Below are 26,640 nucleotides of genomic sequence, written 5' to 3'. Positions count from 1 at the left end.
CTTGTTTATCTCTCTAAAAAATGTATACTATTGTTATGTCTACTCCACAAGGACCTGCTACAAGTATGTGGCTGTGGCTATGTGGCAACCTTCTTACCTCTGGAAAAACTGACTTACCATAAAACTTCAGTTAATAGCCGGGCTGGTATTTGCTTCAAAACACTGAACTCCATCGGCCTATATTTTGGACAGGCGTCTATATGGGACAGGCCTTTAAATTCCTTGCTCTGCAAAGATGGGAAATACTATCAAATTGTTTATTTAAACCAGTATGAATATTACTTGTGTAAAAATTAGGCTCTCGAATAACATATCAATTACGAATCATTCATTTGATCTCACTCCGAGAGACAGCGCATCTAGGCCAACCTCATGCACTGAGAGAGAGAGAGAGAGAGACATATCAAAATACCGGTAGCCTACCTTAGAAAGGATGAAAGCCGAAAAAAGTTTATGGCAGCTTACAAAATGTAAGGTTGAAATCTATAAATGCATTATATGAAGAATGAACTAGTTTATTGCTCCTTTATTGGCTTGTTATGGCATAGGTTCATAGTTTTTCACTGCCTATTGAGGAGGTCCACTAACTTTATGTAACTGAGGAGTACCACTTGTAAAAATCAAACATACGTCGGGGGGCAAGAGATTAGAGTCTGTACCCCTCATACACTTTTCGATTTTCTGTGCCAACTGTCCACTCTGATTGACCCAAAATCTGCAGACTAGTGCAGACCAGCACAGACTCGGCCCGATTTTGAATCCTGGCTAAAATCGGGGCAATAGTTGTGTAGCTGAGGCAAGATATTTTAACTATTGTACATTAGAGATAAATTAGAGCTGAAAGGGGTAGAGGCCATATCCACACATTTCAGACACATTTCCATGCATCTGTCAGAGACAAGTGACAGCCAATAATCAGTTGTTTGTGAATGCTTAGGCTAAATAAATAATGACACATGGTAAGGACTAATTTCCTTCAAACTGAAATGATTCAACTCCATTCAACTTTCATTTTTAATCTTTCTTGAAACGTGTTTCAACGTGTTTATTTAAAAACAAATGTTCTCTCTCTCTGTCTCTCTCTCTCTCTCACACACACACACACACACACACACACACCATCCGTCCTCCTACCTGCCCTGCAGTGAGGGTGTGTATGTGGTGAGGGAGCCATCACGTTACATATTAGACCTCCTCCGCTCCCATCAGCTCAAACTCCGTCAGGATCGGGACTATTTGTTTCACTTTTACCGGACACCGGAACAATCCACCGGTCATGAATCGGATTTCTTTGCCCGTTTTGGTGTTGGCGCTGTTCGCGGTGAGTAGCCTATACAGCTATACAGTTGGAGTTGCGCTCTTATTTTTATTTTTATTTTTTTACAACTTTATTTACAAGTATATTCAGGTTGGAATATGGTTACATGTACTTACTGACTTATCACCCCCACCCACATCCCCCCATCCAGGGTCACACAAACAACCAAGGAGACAAAAAAAAAAACATTTACATTTTTGATGTGTAAATTAACCAGTTTACATATATGACAACTACATATTGTTCAGTCAAAGGATAGAGATTCAAAATAACTAATAAAAGGAGACCAGGTTTCATCACACTTTTGGCGTGATCCGTGTACAGTATATCTGACCTTCTCTAATTTCAACATTGACATCACCTCCTGAATCCACTGCATAAAGGATGGCGGCTTTTTTGCCTTCCAATTAAACAATATAAGTCGACGGGGCAGCAGAGAGGCAAATGCAATTGCATTTCTATGGTGACCAAGGAGGCCCCCCTCTGACTGGACTATCCCAAAAATGGCAGTAAGGGGGTTAGGATTCAGTGTTGTATTGCATAGAGATGAAAAACATTCAAAGATTGAGGACCAGAAGCTGCTTAGAGTTTGGCAGGACCAGAACATATGCCCTAGAGAAACCGGGGTATGATGGCACCTAGGACATTCTGGGTGGACAGACGGATACATTTTGGACAATTTATCATTGGAAAAATGCAGGCGATGAAATATTTTAAATTGTATCAGATTGAGTCTTACACAGAAAGATGAAGAGTGAATCTGTGAGATAATGGAGTCCCACAATTCATCTGAGATTTCCTCTTCTATGTCTGATTCCCAAGCAGCCTTTGTGTTGTCCCATGTAGGGGAATATATATTCTGTATCACATCGTACACTTTGGAAATTAATCCCTTGTTGTATGGATTAAGATTAAGAATGTGGTGTGTCGGGTCTTTCTGGGGGGGATTGGGGTAGGACGAAAAATATTTGGAGGCGAAGCTGCGAGTCTGAAAGTATTGAAAATAGTGACTATTTGGAATCTTATGGTCTTGACACAGAGAACTGAATGATCTGAACAAATTATCATCAAATAAATCAATGAAGAAGACCAATCCACATCCATGCCAGGCCTTAAATGCCAAGTCTAATTGTGAAGGTGGAAAGAGATGATTGAATGTTAACGGAGAGAAACCAATTGTCTGTGTGAAACCAAAATGTTTTCTAAATTGGGTCCAGATCTTAACTGAGTTCAGCACCACAGGATTTAAATTACACTGGAGTTGCTCTCTTTGTCTGTCTTAGAAATTGTTCTGTGTAATCCTCGCTGCATATTATGGTTTCATGGAGGTTTGAGTTCTAAACATCTATTAGGCTACAAATCATAATACTCTCTTTAAAATAGTGTTAATGGTCCCTAATCTGATCTAATAAAGTCTCTAATGAAGTTATTCTCAGTGGTAGCCAATAAAAGTAGGCCTCTATCAGTGATCATCATTAGGCATCACACCAATATTAGCAAAAAATGAATAATATTTGCAGAAAGGGGTTAATTATCTACATATATGCACAGAAAATATATATCACCAGTGATATAGTGGCAAATAAAAGGAGGGTAAACTATGACCTCTATATCAATACATCACAACCACCATTATTAACAAAAAATAAATGTTTTGAAAAAAGTATTATTATTTATGCTTTTAAGTTATTATCCCATTCTCCTATGACCTACATCAGTTTGAAAGTACTGAATTTATGTTATAGTATGTCAAATTTAAGATGTACAGTACTGTGCAAAAGTCTTAGGCATATGTCAAAGAAATCCATAAAGCAAAGATGCTTTCAAAACTAATGAAATGAAAAGTTTCTGAATATCAAAAATGTACAATAAACAGCAGTCTACTGACACACTAATGCAGAAAACAAATAAACATCTAAGACTTCTAAGAAATGTATATAAAAAATCTAGGGTGCCTAAGACTTTTGCACAGTGGTAAACTCTATTCTGCAGATAAAACCGTTTATAAATATTTACCCTCACCTACATACAGTCTTATTCATGTTGACCATAATAACTCCATGGTAACACTGGTGAGGGCTTCGCTGTCTTCCTTTTCACAAGAAAGTTGAATCTTATGTTGTTGTTTCTGCAAACAAATGAGAAATATGCCAAAGGGAAGAGATCATTTCACAGTAGAAATCAAGCAACTGCGCACTCTATGTGACAAAGAATAGAATATGATGTATACATTCATACATACTACAAACAGACTGTACTAAAAAAGACTTTATGCCCAGCCAGTTTCTCATACATGCGATGCACCTGGCAAATCAAGGTGAATCAGTTTCAGTTTTTCCTCGGTGAAAGATGTGAGGACACTCCTTTCCCAGGCCATCATGACTCATCTGTTATCCTGACAGGACATGCCCATGCAACTGCCGGCTTAGTGAAGTCTCCTAGGAGCGGTAGGGTGGGTCACACTCGCTGGGCAGAATTCTGTTTATGTCTGAGCCACAAATCTTTCTAGGAATGACAACGTAAACAACAATTTAAAAATGTCATTACGAAGTGCAAATAATAGAATTTGGATGGAGAGCTTGTGAAATTGTGATGGGCAAGCCGTCTCATTTGTGATTACTACAGCAGTATAAAATGGAGCTTTAATATTTTTCTACCCCACGATACATATTGTCACATTTTTGTATCATGATATATTCATATATCGTTCCATCCCTATACTCTACGGCAGCAAGAAGATTAAAGAGGCGTCCGTAACCGTTAGGGAAAGTGGAAATGGCGGTGACAAAAACTCAGAACAACAACAACGTCGGCCGTGGGGAAAGAGTGACAAAGGCTGCGGAGGGAATCTGAGAGTTTAGAAGAAGATTCTATCTAGTCCTTGTTATCATGAAACACATTTACATTTTTTAGGCCTTTAGCTGACACTCATATCCAGAGTCACTTACAATTAATGGTCAGTGTCTTGCTTGGCTGTTAATTGACACACTTTGGCTGTTGCAGGGATTAAACCTGTGACGTCTCAGTCTGTCTAAACCACTATCAAACCCTCCTGCGGAGGCTGCTACCAAAATCACTGTTGAGTTGTGTGGAGTGACTTTGAAGTTTGTAAAATACTTGTAGAAAGCCACTAAGCCAGGCGCTACAACATTTACTTGTTTTTTTTTTTTTATTTATTTTTGGCATTTTTTATGCTTTATTTGAGAGATATAGTGAGAGAAAGACAGGAAGGTATGGGAGAGAGAGCGAGGGGAGGACATGCAGCAAAGGACCACGGGTCAGATTCGAACCCGGGTCGCTGCGGGAAGGCTTGTTTGTCTATATCTCAGACACCACTGGTTAGATTTTGATGAACCTTGGGGCCATGATGCATCTCCTCACTATGTTTCATAAGCCCTAGATAAGGATGACACACACTGAGAACCTTTAATATGAATATAAATGAGAAAAAGTACAATATATATCAGACAATTCATGATTTTTTTTTGGTTGAAGCACTTTGGAAAAAGCACTTAGGAAGGTTGTGCAAGAAAGAGTTTAAAAGGGAAGGTAAACCCTGGTTGTTTTCTAAGGTGCCTCCCAGGATGCACCACTGTATACCTCTTCCCTGCCACAATCGCATCCCATCCCATAATAAAGCCTTAAAGCAATATTCCACTTATTTTTAACATGGGGGTTATTTGGCACTTGACCACCATGAATCAGATCAGAATCAGAAATACTTTATTGATCCCCGAGGGGAAATTGGGTTACATTGCAGCTGCTCACATTGTAGAAGTGAATATATACAAGCGTAGAGAAATTATAAGAAATTATAAGAAAAATAGAAATACGAAAGTAAGAAATATGTAAAATATGTGCATTATACTACAATATATAACAATGAGAATAAAAATAATAATAATAATATAGAAATAAGAGAAATAAGAATTCTGTACAATATGCATCATACTCCAATATATACATACACCAGTGTAAATAATTAAATAATTAATAAGTATTGCACAGTTGAATTATTGCAGTTGAATTATTGCACAAAAAAAATTGGTATTGCACAGTTAGATATAAGTTATAAGTTATGGGTTATAACTGCTGACAGGATGAAATAAGTTCAAGAGCCAGTCTACTGACTCAGAGTGTCTGACACTCTGAGGGAGGAGTTGAAAAGTTTGATGGCCACAGGCAGGAATGAGTTCCTGTGGCGCTCTGTGGTGCATCTTGGTGGAATGAGTCTTGCACTGAATGTGCTCCTGTGCTTGACCAGCAAGTCATGGAGCGGGTGGGAGACATTGTCCAAGATGCCATGTAACTTGGACAGCATCCTCCTCTGTGACACTGCCACCAGAGAGTCCAGCTCCACCCCCACAACGTCACTGGCCTTGCGGATCAGTTTGTTGAGTCTGTTGGCGTCTGCTGCCCTCAACCTGCTGCCCCAGCACACCACAGCAAACAGGAGAGCACTGGCCACCACAGACTCATAAAACATCCTCAGCATTGTCCGGCAGATGTTGAAGGACCTCAGCCTCCTCAGAAAGTAGAGACGGCTCTGGCCCTTCTTGTAGAGAGCTTCAGTGTTCTTAGCCCAGTTCAGTTTATTGTCAATGTACACTCCCAGGTACTTGTAGTCCTCCACAGTGTCCACACTGACCCCCTCGATGGAAACAGGGGTCACCGGTGTCTTGGAAACCAGAATATAAACTATTCACCAAGATCAGATGCAGCTGGACGAGTTTGTAGCATTCTGATTTTTACTTCCCATTCATTTGAATGAGGCCACGAAAATAGACTGAACACTTTTAACACATTTGTGAACAGATTCAACAACAAATGCTGCTACTGTGATTTTCAATTAACATTTGGACTTAACTTTTTAGACCGTCATTTCGCTAAATAGTATTTTTATTGATAGACAGAACATAGTGGAGGGATACCATTCAGGAAATATAGTTGCTGTTTAGGAGACCGGATCTACTTTTCGTGTAAAGCAAGGATAGAAATGCAAAATGACAAAGGACCCAAGATTGCTTTATTGCAGTGGTTTTCAAACTTTTTTCAGGTGACCCATTTTTCCTAAATGCTCATACCTTGGGACCCAAAGTGAAAGTAAAGGGGTAACACAAATATTACTCAAGTGCAAATGCAATTTTATTGTCAAAACAAGCACCTATACAGGGTTCCCCACACATATTTTGCAATTCATTTCCAAAACGTTTCACAACTTCATACTGAATTTTTATGACAGAAGCGTACTACTGTGGTGCAATATATGAAGCAACTTTTACGAATGCTATGACATAAAATAAATCGACCTGTGTAATCACTGTATCATGTATGTGCAAATATGCTGTGCAATAATTACGGTATCCTATGGTAACGGAACATCTCCGTTACATGTCTTAAAAGCAGGATCTGTTGTTGAATCTGTTCACCAACATGTTAAACGTAGTTTTCAGTCTATTTTCATGGCCTCATTTGAATAAATGGGAAGTAAAAATCCCAAAGCTACAAACTCGTCCAGCTGTATCCAATCTTGGTGATTAGTTTATATTCTGAACCAATTGCTTCGGAAAATGATTCGCTGTTTCAAAACGCTCGAAACACCACACACTGGCGACATCTGCTGGTAGAAAAAGTCCCAACACTATAAACTTGTCTTGTTGATTAGTTTATATTCTGATTTTCATGGCGGTCAAGTGCTAAATAACCCCCATGTTAACCTTTGTGTTGTCCTCGGGTCAAAAATGACCCGTTTCTGAGTTTAACGGCAGTGAAAACTGCCTAAATTAATTTTTTTCTGCATGAAATGTGATGACTTCTCCTCGAGTGATCTTACAATTAGAAAAAGTGAAACATTTACCTTTTTTATATTTTTATAAAAGCTGTACACCATCAGGGTACAAACATTGTCTTCGGGTCATTTTTGACCTGACAGTTATTAAATCAATTACAGACTAATGGGGTCATAATGTTATAAAGGTGCTTCAGTACTAGTTCACTTATCATGTATGTATGTATATTTTACAGTAAAACCGTAATAAATACAGAATACCTGGACTGTGAGGTAGGGAAAAAAGTTATTCCTGAAGTTGTTGCTAATGACAGGTTGTTTCTTCATGTAAAAAGATTTTCGGTTAAAAATTAAATGAAGAGGCTTTATATTAGGAACAGTGAGAGTGCGTCATTTTTGACCCGAGGACAAGGGGAGCATACAGAATATGAAATATCACAAGGGTTAAAACTAAGTAGAATATTTCTTTAACTGATATGCGGCCTTATTTGATTTTACATATGGACTCTACGCAGATAGATTAACCACAAAATGAACGGTTCATTGTAAAGTAATGATATCTATTGTATTATGTCCCCAGGTTGTTGCTGCTGTGGTGGAGGCTAATTCCTGGGATGGTCTGGTAAGACATAGAAGGGAATGGCTCATCCCTCCAGTGCCACTGGAAGAAAACGTAGACTACACCAAGAAGACGTCCATTGCGAGGGTGAGTCATTGGTCTTTGACTGTAACATCACTGCAGATTCAACATTCAGACTTGAGTCCATTGAAACAGCACTTGCATACTGTTTTAGTACTGGAGATATGCTGGAAGCAGAAATCGGTAGTATACATATATATACTTTGTGTTACTAATACTTGTGGAAGTCAGTGACTTAAAAAGTAAAAAATAAATAAATAAATCTGAGAAAAGTCAAACACTACTCCAGTATAGTTTTTAACAAACATTTATTTGAGGGAGAGCTGCTCTGGAGGCAGAAATAATGTAACTGGTTGAGTTAAACCTCAGTGGGCGGAGCCAAAGAACTACAGTTTTTCAAGAGAGTCAAGAGAGGAGGAAGCTAATATCATGAAGCCTAGCATTCTTACTACTAACTGAATGCAACTAAATGCATTTTTTTTTATTATTGTTATTTAAACACAAGTAATTCACAATTGCACTATAGACAAACCAAACAATATCTTCACAATGAGCTCAACATACATTTACGGAAGCTGTGAAGGGCAACGTTTTAAAAAAAAAAAAAAAAGTTGTACGAGACACGTATGAGATAAACTTTTCTTTTTTTTGGTTTTGACCAACACTGACCACATTTTATGTTTTTTTTTTTTTACACCTTGCTCTTCAGGGGCGCCGCAATGTACGACTTGCGACTTACCTCACATTTCCTGTAGCCTACCTTACAGTGTTCTATAGTATAAAATTATATAAAATAAACAGTTTGAATAACATTTGCTAAATGTTTGCTAAATATATATAATGAGCTCTGTCCTGTTTGGGAATGTGCTCTGATGCACGCACTTGCCTTTCTTCTGTCCTCTCCTATTGTTCCGATACACAGTCAACACACTCACACTTTATTTCTGGTAGAAAATATGTTCAAAGACCATTTTACTAATCAAACGTCCTGTCTGGAATAACTTCACCTTCCTCAGTTCATCTTCCTCCTTATCCTTTTTTTTTTTTTAACTAAAAATTCATAGTGGAGGTAGATGCCGTTAAGAATTCTATTAAAGTGCAGCTCTTTTGCTTTGGGGAAAAATGCAATCCAGCCACACTGTTATCTAGCTTACTAGTTAGCCTGGCCTGCTGCCCTTCCATGATCATGAATGAATGACAATAAGAAGTATTTCTGCCTCCAGAGCAGCTCCGTCCCAGAGAAACGTTTGACTAAAACTTCAATCTGGTGGTTTTTAGCCCCATCAGCTTGCACTCACTTCTCTACAGAAGAGGATTAGGGCCACATATGAAAAATGTATTTGAGTACTGAGTTTAAAGTCAGAATTCTGAGATTAAAGTCAGAATTCTGAGATTCCGAGATTAGTCATAATTGTGAGAAATAAGTCATAATTGTGAGAAAAAAAAAAGTCATAATTCTTTGAAAAAAGTCAAATTTTTTCTGGGAATAGAGTCAGAATTCTGAGTTCAAAGTCGGAATTCAGAGATTCTGAGAAAAAAGTAATAATTCTGAGTTCAGACTTTAGCCTCAGAATTCTGACTTTTTTCTCAGAAATCTCAGAAATCTGACTTTAAACTCAGAATCAAATACATTTTTTCATGTGTCCCTAATTCTCTTCCGTACTCCAATCTATTCCGTGAATAGACTGAAAAAATCCCATTCACTCATCCACTTCCACCACCATACATGTAACTGTTTTCAGGTGCGATGAAAATGAATAATGGGTGATTGTTTTTCAGCCAAAATCATCAGGTCTTCTCCTCTGTGTTTCAGATCCGGTCAGATTTTGATGAAGGAGATGGAAATGTGAAATACTCCCTGAGTGGCATTGGTGCAGACAAGTTTCCCTTCCACCTGTTTGTAGTCAACCCTGACACTGGCCTGGTTCGTGTGACTGGTATTCTAGACCGCGAGACCATCCATCGGTACCATGTGAGTGTGATATATCACAGATTCTATTTGATTCTATTCTATTCTTGTGGGATCCTATGTCATTTTTTTCTAGATAGGGGTGAATAACTCCATCTGTTTTTTATTATTGAGATATTTGGCAGCTATTTCCTGCCAATTCATTACTGCCACAGGCTTCTGGTGCATATAAAATGTACTCTATCTATATATATACTATATATTTTTAGGAAACCACACATTTTCTAAAAAAAAATCTGCACTTGCTGACAGATGACAGATCATGAAATAATAGTTAAATAATAGAAATAATAGTTGGGTAATGAAAAGAGAAGTGAAAATTGTTGTGAAAAAGCAAAGTGATCAGGATGAAGATGATGTTGGTGATGATGACTGACAGCGATGATGGTGATGACTGACAGCGATGATGGTGATGACTGACGGGGATGATGATGAATATCAATGCTGTATCTTCTGGTGTTTCAGCTGTTGGGTGTTGCGACATTCAGGAATAGTTCTCTTGCGGATAAAATCGACTTACGGATCCGGGTGATAGATCAGAATGACAACCCTCCAGTGTTTGGTATCATCGAGCCCGGGGCGGTGGATGAACTCAGCCCTCCAGGTTGGTGTGTTTGCTGTCTACTTCAGGTTAGCTAGATAGTTTGCAAGCTATTGTCAAGCTATTGTCAAACTTTGTGTTTCATAGCGACAAGAATGATATAACACCCAATGTGCTCTTTGAGCTCTGTCTCTCTTTTACTAACACACACAGTTGTGCTTTGTGTTTGAGCAGGAGGAAAAAAGTATTGTGGGACTTACTGGTATCTCAGTTGGCTATCTTGGGTAAAAGCCGGCCTGGGACCTTTCTTGCATATCTTCCCCCTCTCTCTCTCTTCTGCAATCTTTGTTTCTCTCTATTCTGAAATATCCAATAAAGGGGAAAAAAATGCCCAAATGTAAACAAAAATATCACAAAAAAAGCACCCAATGACCACTTTGTGAGTCTTGAGGTACTGCTGGAATGGTCCTTCAGGTATTGCCAGCCTTTCAATCTCATTTGTAAATGCTTTGTAAGGCATAGATAGTCCTCACTTTAGATGAGGTCACACAAAATACTTAACTAACAACTAGTAAATGCTTTCTAACTACCTGAATTAATCATGAATTGCAGTATTAATAAGTGTTTATAAAACATCTATTAACACACTCACTAACCATTAGTGCATGTCTAAATCATTATATGGATAAATGTACATCTATAAAGTTTGTCAATCATTAATTTACACTTTCTAAATGATCTTATGAACCATTAACAACTCCTAAATAACTGGTTTGTAATTGATATAATACTTAATTTAGAAATGGTGAATCTATCATTTATAAAGCATGAAAATACAATCATTAAACACATTATAGATTAGCTTATTAATCAAGAATAAAACATTTATAACTGTGTTTATGAATTACTTACTAATGTGTATTAATGTAGGAAAAATTCTTTATAAATGATGAAATAAGTATTTACTTAGAAGAATTGGGAAGATATTTCTGAAATATTCGGCGTGTCTGAACTTCCGTCGGCCATCTTGGGTGTGAGGGTTTTTAGTTGCACTTACAACTACTGGCCACTAGGTTGCAGTAGTGTCCACTGCAGTGGCTGTTATGCATCTAAACCATTAAAAAAAAAACATGCATATACAAGAAAATGGCTTTTGAATAGCTGTCCACTGTGGTGACCACTATGCGTGAGCCCCTATGTGTACGATTTGAAAAGTGTTGATTTTGGCGACTCCAGGGGTAGGATAGTGCCAAAAAGAGACACTGTCGCAAACATGTTTTCAACGTCTCAGCGGTATTTGCGATACCCCGCTCCATTCAGCTGGAGTATGTAAACAGTATTGCGTTACATACTTACATTACATTGTATAATGTAAAGTATTGCTGCAGATAACTGTAGCTCAAACATTAGTTTCTATATTATTCCTATATGACAGCATTGTACTATGAAGTAGTTTGCTATCGTGAGAATTCGGGTTAACAGATATTTGGGGGATCACTGTCGTTGTGAACATAGCCTATCCAACATTTTACTATTCTGAGGCTATGAGCTGCAACTAATGGAAAATGCTACACTAACAAACTACACTAAACACAAATCAAGTAACATAATCGGAGTATGGAGTTGTATTAAATGTGGCGATTACGGCCGATCAAGCTGACAGAAGGCAGGACACATGAACCTGACGGCAAATGTGGACTAAACATCGCAGTTACACCCCACACACACTGGACAGTAGGAACTCCATGGTCTGTTCACTGTAAGTCACTATTATAGATCTTTCCCTTCTGTACCCCACTCTCTGTCGGCAGCCGGTTATGTACTGACAAGTGAAGCCAATTTGCTAGGTTAGGTTACATACTGTACAGGTAGCTGACTACATAAATACCGTATTTCCTCTAATATTGACCCGGGCCTTTATTTACCTCAGCTGCAGAGGGTACCAGGCCTTTATTGGAAACAGGGTTATATTAGAGACTGGCCTTTATTTCTAATTCCCTCTTTTTGATAAGTATATTTGCTCATATTTTAGTACGAAGCCTCCTTGTTTTCTGATCTGCTTCTGTTTGGGTCGTTAGGTAGCCGTTTTTTGTTACTGCAGTGCATCATCGATAATTACCGTAATCAACAACGGCACGCTCCAGAGACTTCCGCCGGCAGAGCCATCTTGTGGCATACTGCCATCTTGTGGCACTTGTATGTTACTACAAACTACACTTACATTACATAACAGGCACCAGAATGAATCGTACCCTGTGACACAGAGAATGAACAGACTGAAAGCAGCACAGACTAAACCAATTTTCTCTGCGTTGGCCTAATTTTTCTACTGGCAAACTTTTATGGTATCAAAATTAATTGGAGGATGATATAATCAGATTCAAATTCTGCACGTAGAGGCTTTAAGGGAGTCATTCCTATGTTCCCAGGGTCCTATGTTCCAAGGGTCCTATGTTCCCCATATTTATATGCCACATAATGGGAACATGACAAAGGGTGCTATGTTCCCAGGGTGGTATGTTCCCCAGCTCTATATAGCACATAGTGGGAACCTAAAAAAGATGTTCCCCAGCTCTATATTCGCTTAATATGGCTAGTTAGGGTTAGGGTTATGGTTTGGCTTAAACTTAGGACCCTGGGATAATAGGACCCTGGGAGAGCACACATGTAGAACTGGGGAACATAGGACCCTGGGAACATAGATTTTAAGAGTGCCTGCCAGATATAATGTGCTGGATAGATCGGTCCTGCTTCTTTCAGTTGAAGAGCATTGCAAAAATGAGGTCGTTTTCATCTGTTGCTGGCTTATTGAAGGTTATCCATGCCTACACATCTCATCTCGCTCTAAATCCCTCTCCCGTCTGCACCTAAAATGTTGCATAAAGGCTTTTAACCAATACCAAGGGTTGGGACCATGCCCATTTTAGCTTCCCTCCACTGGCATTGGCTGCCTACTAGATACCAAATTGGTTTTAAGATTTTATTCATAACATTCAAGACACTACGTAGACCACCCCCTAGCGATATGTCTGATCTTTTAACCCCTTATGAGCCAAACCGCAGCCTGAGGTCCTTGGGTAGGGCATTTCTTACTGTCCCCAAATCAATTTATATGCTGTTTCTATTTTACTGTGTTCTTTCTGTACTGTACTCCCTGTATATTTAGTCTTGAGTGAAGCACTTGTAACTATGTTTTGATAGGTGCTATATAAATAAAGTTATTATTATTGTTCATCATAGTTAAGAAGAGTACATTATCAAGGTTGATGACTTCTTCACTTGTTGCTGTTTTCATAGATACCTTCGTTCTGAAAGTCACAGCGTCCGATTTAGATGAGCCATGGAATGAGAACTCTCGGATCGCCTATACCATCGTGGACCAGCAACCACCAGGAGAACACATGTTCAGGATCACCAGGGATGGAGAGATCCGTGTCAAGCAGCCCACACTGGACAGAGAGGTATGGACTATGAATACCGGGCCAATGTTGGACATTTATTAAAAAACAGCTATCAGCCAGTTAGTGGCTGTGTTTCTAAGCACAAAAAAATATGTTCTTAAGGTGAGGCACCATAGGTGAATAGGAAAAATATTATTAATATTAATCATTTTTGGTTGTATTTTGGTATAATTTATGAAACTACAGTAGCTATAAATTTGTAGTATCTCAAAATTGAGCATTCCAGTCAGTATGACCAATAACCAGCTTACTCCATGCATGTAAACATAGCCAGTGTTGTCCACCTCTGGTTGTCTATGGGAAGCCCTTAACCTGAATTGATTCTAATGTGACAAATTGATGGAATTCCAAAAAAGCATGCATGAATATGTTTTATTAGTAGTAGTATTAGTAGTAGTAGTAGCAGTATTTGTGTAGATGTTTTGTGTCCCATGGGCTGCTTCAGATGCCTTTCCACTATGATGAGACTAAAATTCTAGGGGGAAACACTGAAAACTGCTGTTTTCTATTTCAGCTCCATGACACATATATTCTGACGGTGAAAGGTCAGGACCTGAACGGCAAACCAGAGGGAAACACTGGAACCGGCACTGTTACCATTTCCATCCGAGATGTGAACGACAACCTCCCCACTCTGGAGAAAGATGAGGTAGTTATGTTTGATATAACACTGATATAACAACATATTATATATGGATGCATATAGAAATGGATTCCCTGTAGAGGTTTAGAGTTGCATGGTTTAAATGCTGTTTCCTTTGGAGGAAAAAAACATTATGTGACATATGTTAATCTAATGTATATATCACATATAAACAAAGAAATAAAACTGTTTTTGTGAGGGGTGAATGGCCTCAAACAGCATTTAGACACTAAAACATTGGTACTAGTATGTCTTGGGTGTACTAGTTAGCTTAGACTATGTTTCTGCATGAAATATGGGAGAAGTACAGCATAGGAAAAAAGAACCACAAACCACAAATGTGTTCTTGTGGCATAAACAAATCCAAGTCCAGGCACGTGCTGGTTTGAAAGGTAAAAAGGAGAGGGGGATAAGATTTTAAAAACACACCCAGGCATATTGGCCTGTATAGTTTCATCAGGGTTTTGCAACTCTTGCATAGTTTTGTAGTCAGGTTGTGATTTCCGTTTAGTACTGCATAAGGACCCTATTATAGTTAGCTCATTACATGTTTTACCTGCAGTATGCGGGCAGTATTCAGGAGAACACGGAGGGTGTGGAGGTGATGAGGATCAGAGCAGAGGACCTGGACATGAAGGACACAGAAAACTGGGAAGCTGTGTTTGATATCGTCAAAGGCAACGAGGCTGGCTACTTCAGCATCAAGACAGACCCCAAGACCAACGAAGGCATCCTAATGCTTGACAAGGTGCTGCTGAATTAGCAACCTGAGAATTATTGAGAATTCTAATAAAAAAATCTATATCTTAAAAAAATGTCTTAAAATGCAATTAATATGCTCCATGCACACTAAGTGAAAGAAATATGTTTCTCCACCATGAAAGGATTATGTGAGAGTAGCATATAGGAAGTAATGGTTAAGTTCCCAACTTATGCCAAAACGTTTTTGGTACTTAACCATGACCAAAATCTTACCCTAACCATAAACCAATTGGTTTTAGTTGCCAAACATTAACCAAAGTTTTAGTTGCCTAACGTTACACCTAACCTTAACCAAAATTGTTAACTTGCCTGAACTTAATCATTAGCTAACCTTTTCATGTGACAAACATGTGAAAATGGTGTGTTCAATTTGTGTTCTTGTCACATAATCTAATTTGTGGTGGAGGAACGTAATGTTCACATAATTTGTATCCACAAAATGTAATCTGCATTTAAGAGTTCATGCTCATTTCACTGTTTGTCATTGACAAACACACAAATGGCGACACACAAGCGATCAGAAATATTTTGTGTTTGTATACCAAATATGTAAGAGTATGTAAGAGTTTTTTTGTATTTTTTTCTTCTTTTTGTGTGCCATTCCCCAGGCTGTGGATTACAAGGATGTGAAGGATCTCGAACTAGGACTGGCTGTGAGGAACAAAGTTGAACCATATAATCCTGGGTCAATTATTGGACTAGGAGAAGTATGGTGTCGTCTTGCAATTCGGATTCTACCAACTGGAACATCAAGTGGGACCACCAACTATAAAATCTATCCAATCAAAATCAATGTGGTGAACAAGCCACGTTTCGACCCCAAGGTCAAAGCAATTCCCATCTCAGAGGGAGGCCAGACCGTCAACATTAATGAGGTTATTGGTAGCTACCCAGCACTGGATGGAGATACCTTGAAACCAGCTAAGAATGTCAGGTCAGTGCATGCACATACACATAAAATCCCTTTACAGAGGATAATACTCACTGTAGGTTTAATTTACAATACATTAAACAATTGACAGTTTATTTTTGCTGTAGGTATGCCAAAGGCTCAGATCCTGGCAACTGGCTGACCATCGACCCAAAGACGGCTGAGATTAAGCTCAACGAGGTGCCTGACAGAGAGTCTCCATACCTCGTCAATGGGACATATTTTGCTAAAGTGCTCTGCATGACAGAATGTAAAATCTTCCACTATGTGCTCTGCTCCATACCTGATACATTTCAGAATACTCTTATTAGAACAGAGTGGTTCCAAATAAAGTAAATGGCTTACGAAAGTAAAAGGAATGTCTCATCAGACAAAAAGTTGAATGCTTGATTTTATCACTTGCCATCAGCCAAACGCTGGTACATTTTGGCTTTGGCCGAGAAGTCTACCCATTCTACCATACACTTTGGCAGGTTGGGCCCTATTTAAAGGATCTGTAGCGCATGGTCTAAAGCGCATTTAGGGCGTGTCCATGTCCACTTTTGCTAGTTAAAAAGCACACAATCTGGGTGCAAAGTAAGGCGCAGGGTGCAAAGGGGTTGTACTCCCATCTCCCATTCCCTTTAAAAGGAAAAGCCAGGTGCGCTTGCACCTTGGCCCATTGCTATTTAAATGGAGGATCCCTCAGCTTTTGTCTGGACTACAGGCTTCTGTAGCCAAGCAAAGACCAGCAGACCACATCAGTAACCTAATGTAGCCTGTAGGGAAAAACATGACAGCCTACTTCAAAACTTCATTCAAAAAAACATTGCAACGAAATCAGCATCTGTGTATATTTAATATATTGAAGTAATGGCTACGCCTACGTTTTCCCATATACTGTATATTGTATTTTAGAAATTCTGAATTTCTAAAATACAATATATACGGGGAATACAATATATATTGTATTTTAGAAATTCTGAATTTGTATTTTAGAAATTCTGAATTTCTAAAATACAATATATATGGGGAAACGGAGGCGTAGGCGTACTTTACATGGAGTTTTGATGGAGTTAGTCAGTGGAAGAAAGGAGGAGAAGGAGAGGGAGAGACTTCACATCTGTCTACTAACGCTCTGTAGCCCGTCATAGTGGTGTAATTTGTGGGTATGTTGTATTTTGGTACAATACTCGTTTTTTAGAATTCTGAAAAGGCCTTTACTATTTTGCATGGTAACGTTGTGTGTGTGTGTTTGAGAGAGAGAGAGAGAGAGACGCATCTGAATAATGCACCCTTTAAATAGCAGGAAAATACTGCGCCATTGACTTTAGACCACGTTTTTGTTGGTCAATGGCGCAATCGCTTTCCACTGCCTCACAATAGCAATGCGCCAACAATGCGCCTGACCACACCTCATTTTAAGACCAGCACAAGACCAGTCGTTAGTAACATTTGTTTCATGCCCTGATGAGTACCAACTGTTAGCAGCAGAGAGCAGCATAGTTTAAAGGAATAATGGTAGATTGTCTCATTGACCAACTTAGCTGTTAAAACATAGAGACCAAAATTATCCATGTGTCACTGGTAGATTGTTGGCTTCAGTGCAAAGGGAAATGCTGACATGTCCTCTTTTCTATATTTCCCTTTACAGACATACCCTTTAAAACAGCCACCGGCACCATAGCCATCGAGGTGGAAGACTTTAATGACCACTGCCCCACCCTGACCAGTAACGTCCAGACTATGTGTACTACTGTTGACACTGTCACTGTGAGCGCTGAGGATGAAGATGCATTCCCCAATTCAGCTCCCTTCAGCTTCTACATCGTCCCAGAGGGCACCAAGGGCAAATGGGTTGTGGAGCATCTTAATGGTGAGGAGAGTACTAATCTAATACTAAGAGTACTTTAGAAAGGGATTAAAAAAAACTAAAGGTAATGAAAGTATGAAAGAAAATTTGAGCAAGGCAAAAAAAAGGCAATTAATAAAAAAAATACATACAAGCAAGTCTATAAAAGTGAGTTAAACGAAGTGATAAAAGATGACAGATTTAGCAGCCTTAAGCCCAAGCAGGTCCAAAGCCCTCTAGACTTTGGAAACTTCAATAGGAACCTGACCAAGGACCTCAGGAAAAATAACTATAGAGCACTGCGTATTAGAGTACTACACTCAGCCACTTCCAGCTGAATACCATGTGATTGTGTTGTTGCCAACAGACACCTCGGCCATCTTGAGGGCCCAGGAGTCCATGTGGCCTGGTTCCTATGAGGTGGCGCTGGAGGTGAAGGACCAGCAGGGATTAGCCTGTCCAGATGTGCAGCATGTCAAGGTGGAAGTTTGTACCTGTGAGGAAGGGAAGGTTTGCGGAGTGCGAGGCGCTAGCAGTAGGACAGGAGCCGAGTTAGGAGCTGCAGCCATCGGACTGATCTTCCTGGGCCTGCTGATGCTACTGCGTGAGTATGATGGGACATTCATCCTGATGAAGGCCCACATGGTCAAATATTTGACTAAAGCCTTGCTTTAGGAACTCATGAGTCCAAGTCAACTCCAAAACCATGTCCAGTCAAGTTTGGGTCAAGATTAGGGCCAAAGCGGGTCGAGACCAAGTCAAGACAGAGATCTGAGCAAACTGAGTCTATCCAAGACTTAGACCAAAATAGGCAATAAACAGTGTACATATCTTTCCAAATATCAAATAAACTAGAAGGGCACTCGGAGAGCGCAGACCTCCGCCAAGATTCATGCTATTATTGCTTGTTCGTGAGTCGGATCCGGATCCGCTCCAGAATTTAATGGGTTCTTCCTTGGCCCATGCTACACCCTTCCACGAAGTTTCACGACAATCGAGCCAATAGTTTTCCGTAATCCTGCTAACAGACAAACAAACAAACGGCACCGAAAACATAACCTCCTTGGCGGAAGTAATGAAGGAGTTTCTTAACAACAGAGATGTAGATCTGTCTGCAGGAGCACTGTACCTGTAAAAACGGTGGGCCCAGAAAGGCTGCACTCGTACTGATTACTCTAACTGGTTGTTGTATAGACCCAGGTCCGCTGCAGGGTGTCCGATAAGAACTTAACCGGATGCCAATCTGTTTCTCAGTGTTCTTTATTCACTCCCACACGATCAACACACGCTCATTTCTCTTACTGATTTCAAACTGGTACATACATGGGGTGTGTGGTTCTGAAAGACAATATAAACAAAACAGAATTGAATGTTTGTTACAATTACTTATAACTCTCAAACTGCCTGTTTACATAAAGTAAAACACAAAGTGGCCAGTAGTGGATATGGCAGTAGCAATGTCATTCATAGTTAACATTTTACTTATTAGATAATAGCCGAAATACCATGACTCAACTCAACATATATTCAGTCTCCCTTCAGGGGAAATTAAGAATTGCAAATGAGCCTACTGCCATCTATTGGTGAAAGGAAAAAACTGCAGTTTCACCTAATTACAATCCTGACAAGAATCAGGGCCACAAGGTCTATATTTAACTGCACATGTGCGACTACGCGCATTGGAGAAGGTTCCGTGGTTACCGTAGCCTATCAATGCTAATAGTGATAGCCTATAAGCATTACGTCAGCCTTCAAAACTTAGCAGTAGGTAGCTCTACACATAAATACTTATCCTGACCAAGAACTGTAATATGTTAAGCCATATACACAACAGTAGTAAAACCAATATAACTCCATAACAATGTACATGAACGAAACAAACACGCTAGCCTGCCACGTGTTATGAGACTGTAAATACTATTGCTATCACGTCCACCACTTATATCCTAAATCTATTTTCACAGTCCTTCCCACTCAGTGTTCGGACTTACTTTTAGATGCACACACACAATGTACCGGTCATAAACTTAATCCAGCACTGGAAAGAGTTCTAGGAGCCCGTGAGTCGGGACCGACGTTTTCCACTCTTGAGAGTCACTACGGAAACTAAACGGAAGGGGGCAGTGTGAGGCAGATAGTGGGTGCGTCAATAGTCCGGCGGAGCGAGGTTCATACACTAGGGGGAGAGAAAGGTTATCCTGCTCAGGAAAAAGGGTAAGTCTGCTCAAAGTGATGGCCTTTTTTACAGTACCTTTCAACATCCAACTAATCAATGTGTAGGATTTTGACAAATCAGTCTATAGACGTTTGGGGACGATTACAAACTACACACAAGCATAATCCCTTCAACTGTTTGTAGTACTGGGGAGAAAATGAACAAAGGTGGACTAGGGTTTGGTCTGTCCGACACGCTGAAAAATATTAGCATTCACTAGCCTGCCACTGCGTGTTAGGTCATGTTCTCTAGGTGTTAGGCTGGGTGTGTGTGTGTTGGGGGTGTGAGATTCTTGGCAGATATTAAACTCATCATTTGTCGATAGATGCAACTGTACATATGTGAAGTAGAAAATATTTGAAATCACTTCTCTACCCAAACTGGAAAAAAACAAATTCTTGCAGCACTGAGGTTTTCAGCTATGTTTTTTTGAGTATATGTTATTTCATGTAAATATTGTGCTTTTTTATGTTCATTAAAAATAACATGGTTTTCTGATCAAATGAATTTTTATTTACATACAATAGAATTGCAACTACGTCACCAGAATGACATGGAAGTCAGCCAAGGACCACTAGAGGTCCCCGAATCACACTTTGGGGAACACTGAGTTACACTGAAACTTTTTGTTTTGTCCACAGTCATTCCTCTGTTGCTGCTCTTCTGCAATTGTGGTGGAGCTAGGGGTCTGCCAGGGGGCTTTACTGAGATGCCCTTTGACACCAAATCACACCTCATGGCCTACCACACTGAGGGTCAGGGCGAGAACACGGTAGGACCATTATCGTTAATGATGTCAGTGTTATAAACTTGTGAATATTGATATGTTGTTCACTGTTGTCCAAGAGCTGAAGACCTCATATGGCTGCCAGAAAATGTGTTATGTCACCTTAAAGTCATACTGAAATTAAAAAAATGGCTTTTCACCTTTTTAGCTCATTCTCATCATACCATGCACCTAATTGACAATTTATGCCACAAAATTGCAAAAACTTTATTTAGGAAATCTTTAGTGGTGACGTCTCTGTGTATCAGGAGGCATACATATAAACTAATAAAACCATCGCAGATTTTTGAACAACACCATGCCGCCGCCTCTATACAACTGTTACTCTCCCTAACAGATACCCCATTGGTTTACACTTTTAAATAATCGCTCCCTTATGTCCCACCCCAATCACCATTGTCATCACCCCGATCATGTTTCAACAGGAAATACACCACATTACAGAAGCAAGATGCTCTACAGTTTAATTGTAACTTTAAAGCCCTCTATATAGTGCATGCTATTGTATGTAAGACCACTGCTGACTTTCTGTTCTAACACTTTGACTCCTGGCCTATCACAGGAAGTGCCAGTGCTAAACATGATATTACAGGTGGATGGGGAGATGGTCCAAATGGGTAACACCCACTTACTAATGGCTCCTGGGATGCCAGGGGAGTTCCAGAAATCCTTCAACTCCATGGATGGGACATTTTACCGAGATGGTTATGCAGGTGGCTACAGGGAAGGAACATGGGCGATGGGCCAGGGGATGAGCCAGGTGCAGGGCAGTGGCTTCTACTCCGAGTTTGAAAACAGAGAGGCAGGAGGAATGTATCATGGCATTGCCCTGCTAGACTACTACTTGGGACAATACTACACTCAGGTGAGGAATCAGATCACCATTCCACCATTAGGCATTTCTTTTCCTCAACCCAAACTGAAGTCCAAATTTTACTCATATTATAAGTAGAACAAGGAACATGGAGCTTCCTAGGACATGATGTGTTTAGGAATAGTTTCAATATGATCATAATTTGTCTCCCCAACACATTATGATTACAATTATCTTTTGAATGTGGGAAATAAAAAGCAAATTAGATAAAACTTGATACAGCTGGACAGGTGCAATGGAGTGTACCAATTGCCTTGAGGGATATTAGTACCACAATGGCTGCTTTTAAACACAGTTCTCAGTATGAGTACAAGAGAAAAGGAATGTGCCTAATCAACGAACAAGTTACTTTCCATGTTCAAGTTTGAAGATGTAACATTTGCATGGTTTCTTTTGGTTTTTTCTCTGCAGAAGGCAAGCTGTGCAGCGGAGAACCAGGCAGTGAAGGACAGTCTGTTGGTGTACGACTACGAGGGCCAGGGTTCTTCTGCTGGCTCAGTCGGTTGCTCCAGCCAACTGGAGTCTGACAACGACCTCCAGTTCCTCGATGACCTGGGGCCAAAGTTCAAGACCCTGGCTGAGGTGTGCAGGGGCAAGGAGATCCAACCTGAGGTCAAAACAGTGATCAGTCCTCTTCCCAGGTCCCTGCCCAGGCCCACCATCAACACTGTATCCTCAGTACGATCTACAATGTCTGCCCAACAGCAGCTCCCACCACCCCAGCCCAAGGCCACTGTCCCTCAAAGGGAGCAGACTGTGGTCAAGGAGTCATCCAACCATTCTCACATCGTGACGGAAGGCTTGAGCACAGTGAGGGAAGGGATGACGACAGCGAGGGGAGGCATGACCACAGTGAGGGAAGGGATGGCAAACCAAGGCCAGACACTCCTACTACAGCAGCAACCTGTCTACTACACCTCTACCCCTGTACTTCAGCCTATGCACTACATAGTTCAACCACAGCTTCAGAACACTATGCTGCTGGCTGAGACACCAGCAACCAACCTGCAGGGCATGATAATGGTTAACGGTGCCCAGACTGGGCCTGCCCATGGTATGGTGTTACAGCAGTGGTTCTCAAAGTGGGGTCCTTGAAAAGTTTTCAGATTCATTCATTTAAATTATCATGATATAAAAAAAAGTTTGCACTTCAAATTAGCACTTTTCTCCTTTTCTCCATAATATTTTGTTTAGGAACAGTGTTACTTGCAGCTAATTGATTGATTGTTTTATGGGTATTCAATGTTGAGATGGTGCAAATATTTTTAATACATATCTAATATCTTTCTAATACATTTTTCTTGTGTTGTTCTTTCACATAACTAAGACTATAGAAGTGTAAAAAATAGGCTACGTCAGATTATTCCAAGGGACATACATGTCAAGTCAAGTCAATTTTTATTTATATAGCCCAAAATCACAAATCAGAATGAGTGGGTCCCCGGTATATTCTCTATCTTGTAAGGGGTCCTTGGCTGAAAAACAATTGAGAACCTCTGTGTTACAGGGGCAGACTGTGATGCCCAGTGCACCAGCCCAGGGGCAGGGAATGGTGTTTGTGGAGAGAAGTGGGGTCGGTGGGCAGGGAGTGCATGTGACGGGTGGCGGTGCCAACCTGATCCACACTGGCAACCTGTCGGGCTCTCAGGCCATGATGGTGGTGGAGGGCCAGGTCCCGGTGGGATCCAGGCAGATGCTGCAGGGTAGCCAGACCTGCCTCGTGCAAGGAGGCACTCTGCAGCGAGGGGGGATTTCAGGATCTCAGAGTGTGCTGGTAGTCGAGGGGCCAACAGCAAGTGGAGGGCAGCTGGTCCAGGGGGCAGGAGGTCTGTTCCAGATGAGTGGTCTCTCTGGCTCCCAGCGATTCCTCTACAGCTCCACTGGTTCTCAGAACAACATGGTGGGTTTGAACGGGTCTTCCACCACAATGAGCACAGTCCCTGGCCACCGCAAGGTCGTGATGCAGGAGAAAAGAGTGGTGACTACCGAGAAAGTCACTGAATGAGGTGTTGGGAAAACAATAGATAATAGGAAACACCTGAGAAAAAGAAAGTAACGGGGAAGATAACTTGTTCAGGTGTGTCTTTCAATCGTAACGTGTGAAAGTTGTTATATTTTATGTTGTTCCAACTTCTGAAGGCAATCTCAGTTATTCTGATGAGAGACGCTGTAAAACTGTACATGTTTCAGTTTATTGGTAGAGGGCCTGTTGCAGCATATTGACTAGGAATGAAGCCTCATGTAGTTTCTGCGTGTGTAAGTGTTTTTAAACCTATTAATTTAGGGTTAGGGTTAGGTTTAGGGTTAGGTTAGACAACCAACCCTAACCCATACAACCTTTGTGTTAGTGCACATTTGTTTGACTTATTTTTTTATTCCTTGTTGGTAAGTTTTTTTCTTCATCTAAGCTTCTTTCCAGATGCAAAGTCCACAATATTACCTACTTTGTTGCTTTTTAAAGAAACATAATAATAACCTTGCATTTGGTGTTGTAGCTACTTTGCTTGTATGTAATAATGGTTTATGATTTCAGGAGTTGAGTTAAATCTCAATCTCGTGTTCATTTATTGTTTTCATAATATGGGCGTTATGAAGCCCTTTGAAACAAACTGTAATTTTTGATAAGGGCTATACAGATAAACTTGACTTGGCTTATTATTATATCAGAGGAATAAACCAATAAGCCATACAAATGTAAAGCACCAGATACATTGTGTTAGAGCAGAGGGTCAAACACACAACTTGCACTGTGGTTTCTAGTGACCCTGCTTGATCTAAACTTGGGTTATTGTTTTGTTTGGTCAGTTAGGTCTTTATATGATGTAATTGTTGCTCTTGAAAACAATGTGCTAATTCTTTCCTGTTATTATTAGTTATTTACCGGTTAGTGTCATATTATTTCACTTTTTCAGAATTTTTTGATTTCATCAGATTCGTTACTCAAAATGGCAACATATGTGATGTTCATTCCAAAACTAAATCCACTTTAGTCCACTTTAATTCCAACTGTAATTAAAATTGAATGGTTCTCAATGGGTTGATCAATTGTACACACTCCAGTATTTGAAGACAGACAAAAGTGCAATGTGCTGTACCTGATTTCTAAAGAGCAATGTTTTTTTGTTCTTTTTTTCCTTGTGTTGTGCATACACAGTCATGTCTCAAATGGTAGCAACATTTATGTTATGATTTTAACACACTTATGAAACACAGGTTCATTTATTATCATACACATGTACATGTATTATTAGATCATTTTATTAGATAATTCTATAATGTGCTAAAATACATTTTGGCATAATAATGTTGGGTTTGCTTCAGAGATATCTATTAGAAATCATTTATGTCAAGCTTGACTGTATAAGTGATTTTTATGTACTTTTTTTTTTGTTTATGTGTACTAGACTACTGAAACACTGAAAAGACTGCCAGGTATTTTTTTTTTTTTTTAACGGATAAATACAGATATTAAAGAAAGTTTCACTACCCCTGGCAGCTTGAGGTAGTGCAGAAACTGGCTTGTTCAAGCTGTGTCAATCAGATATTGATCCACAAATAGTTTGCCATTTGCCAAAGATCAATGGGCTGAATGTTGTCTCCCCATTGGGTCTCTGAAACCTGGTTGTGGTGCTTAGCAGTGATGTCAACTTTAGCTTGAAACCCTGTAAAACCTTGTATGTTTTTTTTTTATGTCACTACTCCAATAAAGCTTTTTTTGTACATAATACTTTTGGTCATCAATCATTTGTGTGTCTGCGTGATACAAGAATACAAGACAATATACTGTATACAAAAGCCTTTTTCTGTGCTGCTGCCGATCTTGGCCAGGTACTCCCTTGAAAAAGAGGTTATTAATCACAATGGGACTTCCTGGTTAAATAAAGCTTAAATAGAGACAAAGAGCACCATTGCACACTTATTTCTCAATAAAAGTATGTGCATTGCACAATTTATTTCTCTATAAAAGTATGTGCTGAATGAAAACTGTAAACAATACTGCAATACTGTAACTTTAAAGTGATTCCTTCTGAAAAATGATCAAACAAAAGACAGTATGACTTATGTCCTTAAAGGACTGGAATGAATAAAGTAAAAATGAATATTCAGCATACAGCACCATTTGTCTATAACCTTGCAATGTGCAATAACGAGAACAACTAAAGCAATTGCCGCATTTTTATGCTGAATGATGATTGTTAATAATTAGCAACTTTGAAGTGCTTCCTTCTGAAAACAGATAATTCATGGAAAATAAATAACCAAGATCTAAAAAAAATACTGTAATAGGAATGCACATTTTTTGAAAATGTGCATGCATATTGTATACTGTATTTATATGTATCATATAGCATATCATATCATATAGCATGTTATATATCATATAGCAGTCTAATTTGGTTTCAGCTCAGCTACTAGTCACAATGTCACAATGTTTTGTTTTTTTTATCATCAAGTGAGATTTTTTTCTCAATAGTATGACTTAGTATCTCATAATATAGTATGACAATAGTATGACTTAGTATCTCATAATTATCACTTAGTACCTCATATGCATTAGTATGTCATAAATATGAGTTATCTCATAATTGCTGGAGACATGGAAAAGTTACTGTGAGGTTTTCAGTTTGTCCAGCAGAGAGCAGTGCAGGTTAAGCCATAGTAGGAACAGAGTCCTATAGGCACATGTGGAAACACTGGTATATAAACAGTGATGTACTGTTAAATAAATAGGACAGTAAACTATGACCTCTATACAGCATACAGCGACCAATACGAACAAAAATATTATATTATATTTCCAGAAAAGCATACATTTTTTCTTTTTACCCTTAAAAGACCCTCTAATAACTTCCATCTGATTGATCCAGCTTACTATGATG

At 39.5% G+C, this 26,640-nt stretch overlaps 1 protein-coding gene across 1 annotated transcript; it reads left to right on the top strand.

The window, feature by feature from the left end:
• Window positions 1–1,142: 1,142 nt before the first annotated feature.
• Window positions 1,143–25,479, top strand: LOC139659243 (desmoglein-2.1-like). Its single transcript, XM_071537458.1, has 16 exons — window positions 1,143–1,321; window positions 7,687–7,812; window positions 9,560–9,718; window positions 10,181–10,319; window positions 13,554–13,717; window positions 14,232–14,366; window positions 14,923–15,108; window positions 15,731–15,807; window positions 15,877–16,056; window positions 16,161–16,303; window positions 17,687–17,908; window positions 18,252–18,488; window positions 20,741–20,871; window positions 21,449–21,751; window positions 22,172–22,821; window positions 23,252–25,479. The coding sequence occupies exons 1-16, from the start codon at window positions 1,277–1,279 to the stop codon at window positions 23,763–23,765; spliced, it is 3,411 nt and encodes a 1,136-aa protein (XP_071393559.1). The 5' UTR covers window positions 1,143–1,276; the 3' UTR covers window positions 23,766–25,479.
• Window positions 25,480–26,640: the final 1,161 nt, after the last annotated feature.

The sequence above is a fragment of the Centroberyx affinis genome, unplaced genomic scaffold, assembly GCF_046629955.1.
Source record: "Centroberyx affinis isolate AG114_WGS23_722 - 3 ecotype Tasmania unplaced genomic scaffold, CSIRO-AGI_Caff_v1 ptg003050l_1, whole genome shotgun sequence".
Taxonomy (NCBI): Eukaryota; Metazoa; Chordata; class Actinopteri; order Beryciformes; family Berycidae; genus Centroberyx; species Centroberyx affinis.
This window is presented reverse-complemented; position numbering and strand designations above follow the sequence as displayed.

Coding starts and splice junctions, on each gene's coding strand:
- LOC139659243 (XM_071537458.1), top strand. CDS start 1,277: ATGAATCGGATTTCTTTGCCCGTTTTGGTGTTGGCGCTGTTCGCG. Junction 16,057..16,160: donor AAACCAGCTAAGAATGTCAG/GTCAGTGCATGC, acceptor TTTTTGCTGTAG/GTATGCCAAAGGCTCAGATC. Junction 20,872..21,448: donor AGGGTCAGGGCGAGAACACG/GTAGGACCATTA, acceptor GGCCTATCACAG/GAAGTGCCAGTGCTAAACAT.